At 38.7% G+C, this 10981-nt stretch overlaps 1 protein-coding gene across 1 annotated transcript in view; it reads left to right on the top strand.

Annotated features, from left to right (window-relative positions):
* The window catches only part of DDX41 (DEAD-box helicase 41), a gene marked incomplete in the record, with an annotated part of 592639 nt that extends 584808 nt beyond the window's left edge, over positions 1–7831 (top strand). The window contains 1 exon segment of the mRNA XM_044069314.1: positions 6441–7831. Coding sequence (XP_043925249.1) covers positions 6441–6577 — 137 coding nt within the window.
* Positions 7832–10981: the final 3150 nt, after the last annotated feature.

Here is a 10981-nt window from a genome sequence, read left to right on the forward strand (position 1 = left end):
ACTCACAGGCCACATCACAGTGGTATGGTACATCACTAAGTAAGAAGAAGCACATTCTTACCTTCTGTACATGCTAGCCAAGGAGGCCTGGATCCTGGCCCAGGAGTCAGATGTGACCCTCAGCACATCCTGTATCCATTTCAGGACAACATACTGGCAGATCATCTGAGCAGAACAGAAGGGATCCTCACAAGCGGATGTTAGACAAGGATATTTTCCTGGATATGGCCAGCAGGTAGGGGTGCGACAGAAATAAGCATTTTGCCTCTCCAGAAAACAGACCAGCTAACAAAATGTGCAGTAGTATGCACCTTCCAGTGGTCTGGCTAACAAATGCCTTCTGTATCAGTTGGATAGGCTTGTTTTTGCACATCTTTCCATCCAGTCACTATCCTCATGTTAAAAAAGATAATGAAGGACAAATAGCACCCGTTGACTAAACTTTCACTGGTCCTACCTCCTAATGAGTATGGTAAGTGCAGAGCCTTTAATGTTGCCTCAGTTTGTGATCCTTTTGACTCAAAACAAGGGGTCTTTTATTCCTTAAGTCTGACAGCTTGAGTGACCTAGCACTCATTCTGTCAAAACTTGTTTTCCTGAGGATATGTTTTGACTTATGGGAGGTTAAGGAACCTAATATAAGGGAATCATACCTACCAGAATGGAAAAAATGTGTCCTTTTGGTGTCATAGGAGAGGCAAGAACCGGACCTAGTCTGTGGTTTTCTTGGCCCTAAGTTACTTGTCGGATCTTTACAATAAAAATGTCTTGTGCTTTGTTCAATGTTTGTATGTTTTTACTTCAGCTTGCCTGCTTTGGGAACCCTCTCTTCTGTTCTAAATTTCCTTTAAGAAATTCCTGAGTGGGTCCTGCATCTAAATCCTCATAAGAAATAACTTTCACCATCATGTGTGAAACCTTGGTTATGTCTTAGAAAAGTAACACTGACTTCTTCTGAATCAACTGCTGCTGCTGCTCACCTCAGATATCAGTTATTAGAAACTGCTTTTAGTGGCCATCACTTCTACCAGGAGTATATCAGATGAACAGGCTCTCTGGTACAGGCAGTCCTTTCTCATCTTCCATGGACAGTCGCAATTAGCACTAACCCCTCCTTCTTACCTGAAGTAGTGAGGTATCCCTGAATCAGGCCATTTACTTCCTTGTTTTTTCTTTTCTTTTACTCTGGCTCCCTCTCCAAATAAAGGGGAGAGGATCTTGCAGTCACTAGATATGAGAGATCATTTGGACAAAATAAAGGAAACCATGAAAGCAGTGTCCTTTGCATATTGTAGGAGGGCAGCCGTATTTCTAAGCAAACAGTTTCTAACTAGGCATTTCATTGCATATCCTTCTTCCTTTCATTCCATGACAAGACTATCCTAGGGCAAAGGAGGTCACATTCTACTGTACCCTCTGTAATCACCACTGTCTTTCTAAGAGTGTAACACTTAGTCCATTTTGGAAGCAACTACATGGTCATCAGTTCACACTTTTCCAAAACATATAACAACCTAGTTATCTCCTCCAAGACAAGGGTGAGATTTGTTACAGCCATCTTATGAGACCTCTTGCAACCAACTCCTTAATTCTAACCATCCCCAAGATCTATAAGCTTATGGACTCTTCTCAGTAAATTCACACTGTTGCAGCACTGGACACTGTGTTGAAAGTGGTACAGCTGTGTCAGAAAGTTGCTCATACTTGTAGATGTTCAAGTGGGTTCACTGTTGCAGTAATATTTCTCTGTCTGCTTTCCTTTCATGGTGTCTCTTTAGGGTTGAGGTAAGTATCCATCCATTGCTAGTTCTTGCTCTTCTCTTTCTCCTTTAAAGGATGCTCTGTTCTTTCCCAGGTTGACCCCCATGATGCACAGCTTAATAAGTCTCTTTTGGTTCAGCTTCTTGGTCGGAGCTCCACTTCATATAGGGGCCTTTTTGTGCTGTGGTCTTGCATCACAAAAAAGAAAGGAAGAAAAAATTAAAATTGATGAGGTGGTTGCTCCTGTCCTACCATTGGTGTGTATATGCTGATGACCAGGTGGAAGGGCATCCACCCCTGTAGGAGATAGAAGGGGACAAAGCTCTGGAAGTCAGGGAGGATGTTGGTTCTCCTTTGACAGAAATCACAAGTAATTGCCAATACCACAGGCATGGACATGTATAAACATCTCTAATTATGGCAATTTCTAACACAACTACATTTTCCTGAATATTGCCTGTCAAACTAGGGAAGGAGTAGAGCAGGTGAGGGAGCTGATGGTGGAGGTTTGGTCCCAGAGAGTGGTAACTTCTTTGGAGTGGATTTGCAACTCCCCATATCCAGTAAGGAATGGTACAAAAGTTTGCACTCAGACCTTTATACATTTCCTGTTAGTTGTTTCTGTGATAATTGTACATTTGAAGTGACATGCTTGAGGAACTGGTCAGCACTAATTATTTACCTCTCAACCTGTTCCTTAGGGAAGGGAGATTGTGATTGTGTTCTTGATTACACTTTTACTGGCCAACCTTTCAGCATTATTTTTTTCTATTGATATTTACTACATCTTTGGATAAGCGTTTTTGTACATTTGGTCATCACTGCTGCAAAGAGATTGAATCTTTTCTTTTGACCAAAGACACCTCATGGTTCATTTTTGATTAGTACTTTTTAATGTTTGCTGTCTTGAGTTACTTTCATGTGTAATAAATGGACACATTTTTGTTGAGTGTCTTGTTTCTTTGAATGGCATGTTTTTGTCTGTATTTAGTGTGAGTGCAGTCATTATAAAAATAGATTTTAGTTATGCCTAGATTATTCTTTTCTTTGTATAACATTTTTAATAGTATAACGTGTATCAGTGCTTGCATGGAGAATTAACCCATAAGTATGCCCCCAAATAATCTGACTATGAATAACGACTTAGGTGTTTGAGGAGGTGGTTGGGGAAAATGTTGGACTGTGTAGTTGACTATTGGCTTGTACATCCCAGAGAAAGGGAGTCTGTTAAGTCCTGTCATAAGAGTGCTGGCTGAGTAAAGGCGTGTTACCAAGTTACAGTGCATATGGACATTGGAACATAGCCAGGACTAAAAGTACATGCACTCCATCCTCATTGTGTGTGTGTGTGTGTGTGTGTGTGTGTGTGTGTGTGTGTGTGTGTGTGTGTGTGTGTGTGTGCGTGCACAGTCACAAGATATCATTACACTGTGTTGTCTATATGAATGGGTTTAGATTGCACTTTTCATTAAAATATCACACGTAAGTTCAGGAAAGACTTAAGAGTACAGTTTGTCAACCTGGTAATACAGGCAGCATCTTAATGGTATGCTGATGCTATCTTCTCGATAGCCAGGTGCGCAAACTTTCCAGTCAGCCTGACATTTGGATGGTGACCACTGTGTAACTATAACGTTATTATTACTGGGGGGGGGAAGAATATCTGCAAGGATCTAGTTTCATCGTTGCCAGTATTTGAACTTTCATACGCTGCATTTTTTCAGAGGTTGCTAAGAAAGAGGAAATGAAGTCTGACAGATTTATATAATCATGTGGGATATCGGTGTTATCTGCCGTCTGTTCTGCAGCTAGAATCACCTCTTTCCACAGTAGAGATGTATAGACATATCTTTCAACCATACCGAATTCCTCCATATTTACTAGTTTTGAGGGCAAAATAATGGGGTGCCATATATTACCGAGTGGCTCCTTTAATTCCTTAACTTCCTGGGTTTTTTTTCATGTATATTTTTGGGGGGGTGAAGCTGTTGCTGACATCATCACATGCAGGGGTGTGCACAATGCCATCTGTTTAATGAGGCAGATGACAGCCTGTCAGAATTCGGCTGAGGGCTGGAGGGGGTATACACTGTACTCTTTTTATCTGGCTGGCTCTAGCTGACAGGTGTAACGTTGTGTCGTGGTTGTGCATGCTTGCAAGTTGCAATAGCAGTAGAGTACTAATTTTTGGATGAATGTTGTGGAATCAAGAACCCTGGCTGCCTGGCTGGATTAAATTAAGGTAGCAGCAACAGCAGTCAGTTGTGCAGTGGCGGAGGATGAGTCTCTTGAGTCTTGAGCATTCAAGCTATTTTTTTTTGTTTTAAATTAAAAAAAAAGAAAAAAAACAAGCCAGAGCAGTTACTACTTAAAACTGTCATTTAAAAAACTGAATTGGTATAAACACAAAGAAAAACGTAGTAGAGGTTTTCTTGCATCCATTGTGTTGTTGTGTCTTGCTGCAGCAGAACAATTCAGGTATTTACTTGTTAACTGTGATTTTTAGATCTGTGTCGAGCTGTTTATTCTGCATACTGACAAGTTACAGAATGTACTAAACTTGGGATTTTTTTTCCTGATTTCTACAGTCATACACTGTGCATCAAAAAAGAGGATTTGAGGGCTTTTGTTTTGGCGCTGGCGTTCTGGAAGTGGGTTGGTTGGACATTAAAATGTGTGCTTTACTTTTGTTTGCTCTCCAACTTCCAACATTTGTTTTAATTGACTGCCTTTACTTTAAATTGTGCCGGGAAGGAGAAAGCATCATGCGTGACATTTGACTATATGCTTCTGACTTTTATTATTAGCAGTAGCCATAATACTTTTTGTCATTATTTATTAACCAAGTAAGCCCACTTGACATAGAGGTCTCTTTTCAGGAATGACCCTGACCCAGGACCTTTAGTTAAGTGACTTGCTCAGAGTCGTACAGCTTGCAAATTGAAATTGAGAAAATTAAACTCAAGACTGCAGGGTGAATTAAGCTCTTTTAATAGCCTGTGGGTTTAACCTTCTGAGCTAAAACACTAGCTATCCTGATTATTTCTTTAATTTGTTTTAATTGCTGAGAGTGGGAAGATGCTGTCTGCAAAACATTCAGTTCCGGTATATGGTGGCCATAGTAATTAAAAATTGCTGAGTCAGTTTTCACATACATTGGTTCATATTAATCTGTGTTCTTCCTGTAAGGGTGTTCCAGTCTGAATGTGTAGTTTCATTTAGGAAAAAATGCATTTGTTATCTCCTCTTGGATGTCAAAGTCTACATCTCTAATGTACGTGTTTGGAAAACACCTGCATTTTGTACATAATCTCATTGCAATGACAATGAGGGATGGTGATCACACTTCTCTTTAAACAAGTTTCTGCACTAATTCATGTTTTTCATGTCTACTACCTGCACTTTGTTTTGCTTGAAAAATAGAATGACTTGAACCTAATTTGTTTCCTTTGATACAACTGTTGGTGTCTCAACTTGCATACATGTTTAGTATTTGAACTGCACTGTGTGCAGCACGCCACAAGAAAAATGACAATGCTGAAAAAAACACTGGAAAACAATGTAGTTTTGTCTTTTGGGGAAGCTGTTGTGTTTGAGAATTATTAGCTGAATTTAAGTTCTGGTTGAAGAGCAACTTGGAGTAGACATTGTGTGCATTTTACTTCCGAAACCAGCCTGCTTTTTGAAACCTACATGTCACTACCCATAGCACCACATAAGAGTTAACTGCTGATGTAGTTTGAATAAATATATACATAAACATGTTTCAGTCTGTAAACATCAAATTTTGGTTATACTGCAAGAGCATTTACCTTAAAGAGCTTCTGAAGTATTCAGATTTCTGTCTGAGCTTTATTTGTTCCCTTCATACCTCTTGATCTCTCAGAGCAAGAAATCTGGGCAAAGAAATAGTAATGGTGGGACTAAGGCCAAAAAATAGATTTTAAATGTTTCTCCTGTAAACTTGGATAGTTCCTAGAGTAACAGGTTTTGCATTATTATGTATTTTCGGAGGAATGTGAAGTCAATTCAGATATCAGTTGTTATTATTTAGTGACTTCAATCTTCATGTTGGTATCCTGTAATTCCATCTAAGTGGGTGGGGCTATATTATATATGTACATTTTATGTTAATCAGTATCCAAATTTTTGGCTAATTGTACCTACTTTTCATGGGCCTTTGTCCAGATTTTTGATGTTTCCAGGTTGAGAGGTATGTGTACACATTTGAAAGTTGTTCCTTAAAGGTAGCATGAATTATCAGCCTAAGTACAAGTTTATAAGAAAAGTTGAAGCCAGGAGTCTGATGTATGACCACCATACATTGGATCAGTCTTGAGTATTTTTTTGAGTAGTTCACCAAAGCATCATCAACAGGCCTCCACTGCAAAGGAAAGTTTCTCTTTACGCAAAAATGCAGTGATCAAGGAGGTGATTGTTAGTGTAGGGAGCGTATGGGGATTCTTGGAGGATTTTACCCCATACACGAGATAACACTAGATAAAATGTAATTATATGCATTTTTGACAGTTTTTTTTTTTTTTTTTTTTAATTGGGAAACGTCAGTCTACTGTCTCTTGGCCATATGTTTTGCAGTGGAGACCAGATGTAAAAAAGCAGAGCATCTGTCTCCTTGTACTGGGATAAGTTTAACCTCATGTTTTCTCTTTGCCTTGCAGGGGAGAGAGGCTGTGCTTTCTGTGGTGGTTTGGGTCATCGTATCACAGACTGTCCCAAACTGGAGGCCATGCAAACAAAGCAGGTCAGCAACATCGGACGGAAGGACTACTTGGCTCACAGCTCCATGGACTTCTAGATAAGTTGCAGGGCCTGAGGCTTGGGAATGGTCCTTTACTCAGAGATTTGGAGAACTTGAGTTCAGCCACTGGCAACAGTGTTTTGCTGGATGAATGGTTGTTACTGAAACAGCACTCATCTTTGATCATTTACTCAACATGCTCCTCATACTTTGCATTCCTCGTCTGTTTCATGATCATTGTCTGGATTTCTTTATCATTGGCTGGAGTGTACTCTTGGTGCAGTACAATCGTCAAGCTTTTTTGCTGGTGTCACACATTCCCTGTTTGACTTTTGAGCTCTAAGATGTACTTGTGACATGCTGCTAACAGCTATGAAAACTGTAGTACTTCTTAATAAACTATACTTAACCAGTTACTAAATATTTTTGAAAAAAACTCCTGGTATTGTTTTTTTTAAATTATTATGTAGATCATAACTCAGCTGCACAGTTGCAGTGATGGGATTAGCATTAATTTCTGACTGGTTCTTTTCCTTATAGGTAAATATTTTTCTTGCTGCAGTGGTACTTGCACCTTCCATGTTACTTTGAGTGTAAAGTAAGATTCTTCAGTAAAATTAGAATGAGTGTATTTATGTGTATACCAGAGTAGCAATTAAAAAAGCTGTGGAACTGGTAAAGAGTGTGTGTGTAGATATATAGAGTGATTTGCTTGAAATCCTTCTGTTGTGTAATGGAACATGTAAGATTTCAGATAGTGGTGTAAAGGTAAAACATATTTGATAGCATAGCAAATGAGTAAGTGGACTCCTAGGTATGAAAGGGGAAGTACACTATCCTGACTGTCAGAAGATCAAGCTTGTCAAACCGAAAGGATGTGTGCTGTCACTCTGCCCAGGTTTTGGGAACACACTGTGCATTTGAAACCAGAAGAGCCTGTTGTGGTACACTGTATTAAAATGGGGATTGTGACAAAATCCCATAATTAAACTTAACATTCCCAGTGAAATATTTGAAGTATTTATAAACTGGAATAAAAATGTAGATTTTAAAATACCTGAGATCTGGTTACAGTATTGTACACTAATTTATATGCTGGAATAACCAGACAGAATGGATCTTTTTGTCATCTTTTTTTATCTAGATAACTTTATATTGAAAGAATTTTAAATTGCAGTAAAAAGGTACAAAAATGAATATGTAAAAACTGGACACTGCAATGGAAGAAACAGACAAACCATGTACAGTATTTACATGAAGTATAGTATTTTATTTGACAGTGTAAGAAAATAAACTTCTATTGAGAGAGAATTTACTTAAGTCCTGCAAAAATAAAATATGTTTAATAATATGTAATAGAATTTCACTCAAAAAACAATAATATTTGTAAATCCTATACAAGTACAATGCCTACTTTAATGAGATGTATGAAAAGGCTGTAAGCAACTTCTTGTTACAAGTGGCAATTTTTGGGCCCAGGACCAGTGTGCTTACCTTACCAGATTTAAGTATTTTTGCACTCTTAATTATTAACTCTGCATTTTCTGTACCAGGAAAGTATAATAGCTGACTTAAAGGACATTCAGGGTGTCTTGTAACAGAGGATTGTTTTTTTTTTCTTGTTTCTTGTCAAACATCTTTATTAAATGTACACACATGACAAAGGCAGTCTTACATTTCTATAAATGAAAAACATGCAAAATGATATCACTTTAATTGCAAACAGGTTTACATCACAGACACCGTTGAAACAACTGTAGTTGTAAACATTATACATCACTTTACTGAGTCGGATTATGGTGGCTGCCAAAAAAGCAATTACTAGAAAATGGAAATCTAAGTCTAGACCAACTTTACTAGAAGTAGTGAATATAGTGAAAGAGATAAAACAACTGGAACTGGGATCTTTAGAAAAGGGAAGGAGCAAACTACACAGGAAAAAATGGGTATTGTGGAAGTAATATATGCAGAGCACGAACAAGGTTTAAGCGACAGGATTAGAATGAGCTTATATAATGCTTAACTGACAATGACTGGATGGTTTGTAAGTAATGTAACAGGATTGTTTTAATGCTCATTTGGCTTCTAACACTGATTGTTGCTGTACTGTGCTGTACTTTACCGATCCTTGCTGTTTTCAGTTTGCTGGCATTATTTTCTTCACTTCTCTGGCAGACTGTTTTGTATGTAGGTGGGTATTTTTCAGAACTACATGATTTGGTTATGACTGTTCACTTTTTCTGAGACTTAAACATAGCCTGAATTAATCAGCTGTCTCTTTTTCTGACCTCTTAATTTTATTTACATTTATGTTTTAGCAAGGCTGTTTAGTAGTATTTCTGCTAATTTGCAAAAAAGGTATTTGATTAACAAGTAATGCTGATGCAGAACAGTTGCATTATCAGAGTGTACATCATTCTGTTTGAGACTTTAATGGTTAGCAGATTTAAAAGTTCATACCAGTTTATGAACAGTTTTTGATGTGTATGAGATTGTGCTAGACACTTGGCTGTTTAATATTGTACCTCAACTAGTTCCATTGAGTTGCATATATTTTACTGTCAGTGTTTGATAATGTATATGCTGCTTGCATTCTATTTTGTTGCTGAACTGATTGTCTTTATAGCTATGCACGAGATGTTTGCAGTGTTTGATAAGCAGATCCTGTCTTTTTAACTATGCATTACTGTTATCTATATTTGCTTTGACTGCGGAGGTTATCACGTTTGATCCAATGTTGTCTGTTTTCATCTGTTTTAAAAGTGCAGGTTATCAGATATAACCTCAACACCGACTTCTAAGCTTCATCGAATCCAAAGCTGTGACTCCTCTCCTATCCGTAATTCCCTAGGCCCTGCCTTAGCTCCTCAGATTTTGTTTGCTGCCCGAATAGTATAGTTGTGTGAAAGAGCTCTCTTGTAGTTAGTTGTATCCTTATTTTTTTCTGCTACTATTCTCCTACTGTGAGAGTTTTCTGTCACTCGGTTACTTTTTTGTCAGTGTAGATTTTAGAATTAGCTTGTTATGTATTATAATTAGTATAGCTTAGTCAGTTTACTTAGCTAAGGCCTTAGGACTCATTATCATGTGTGTTGAACTTGTTATGAAAAAAAATAGCATAATAGCTATAGTTTTGTGCTTGGTGTTTACCTGTCTTGATAAAGGTTTTTTGTTATGCTGGAATCTGCTGGTTTAAAGAAATGCTCAGTGTGTGGGCACAAACTTCTATTCCAAGACCTACACTCCACATGTGTTTATTGTTTAGGTGCCACACACCTTGATGTAGACTGGGCAGTCCTGTGCAGATTTCAGCACTAGGGCCTTTCAGACTAGAAGGAACAAACTTGTCTTAAGGGGTTCCTTCAAGCACAGACAGGGTCTTACCCCTTCCTCTTCAGTTTCCCCTTTAAAAAACATCTACACTGAAGGGGCAAGAAAAAGAAAGATAAGAACAGAGAGAAGGAAATGAGCAAGCCACCTCTAGCACCCCCCCCAAAAAAAAACAGTACCTGGAACTGACTACCTCGCACGGTCCTGACCCTAAGGTACGTCACAGATTGGATCTGCTGACTCCTTGGGTCCAGTCTCCTTCTCCACAAACCAGTTACTTACCGGGACTAGCAAGTTCCAGGCTACATTTACCAATGCTTCAAAAACGGAAATACTTTCCACTTGGTCATCACGAAGCCTCACAGAACTTCATTGTTGATAGGATGATGAGGAAGTTTTTGAGGACACAAATTCAGCTTGGGGTTATCCTGTTACCATCCCTTTGGAAGGTAACGAGTACTGGCCATCTTTACCCCTCCTTACTGGAGTCTGTACCGACTCTTCCTTCGGGTCTGGTATTATTGGATCCGACTGGAACTGGAGCACTTTTTCTGGTGTCGGTGCTACTTATGACTTTGCCGACTGCTTCCTTCTCTCTCTTGAATTTGACACCTTCATATCGAGATGAGACACTGAGACAAAGCTTTGGCAGGTGTGAATCAACACTGAGATTCTGAGTCTTCCCTTTCTCTCTCTCAGAGCTTTGTCCTTGGACAGGTTTAGTTATGAAGTACGTGAATAGTCAGCTTTTGTTTATTTTGAATAAGATGTAATTGATTTGAATATTTTGTATATATAACATCTTTTACCTTTTGACTATCTAGAGTTTTAGGTTCATTTCTGTTTATTGTTATGCATTTAGAGACTTGTATATATGTGATTTTTTTAGATGTATAGCTATGGATTACGTGAATGGTCAGCTCCTGTATGTTTCTGAACTAGATTTCACTGGGCTGGATATTTTGTATACATCCGCGGTGGTGCAGCGGTAGCGTTGTTGCCTCACAGCAAGAGGTTCTTCCATTCGATTCTCGGCTGGAATGTGGGGAGTGCCTTCTGTGTGGAGTCTGCATGTCCTCCCCGCGGTTGGGTGGGCGTTCAAAAGATATGCATAAATGGGCGTGCCTTCAT

This window comes from Protopterus annectens, chromosome 4.part0, assembly GCF_019279795.1.
Source record: "Protopterus annectens isolate FY-2018-M chromosome 4.part0, PAN1.0, whole genome shotgun sequence".
Lineage (NCBI taxonomy): Eukaryota > Metazoa > Chordata > Ceratodontiformes > Protopteridae > Protopterus > Protopterus annectens.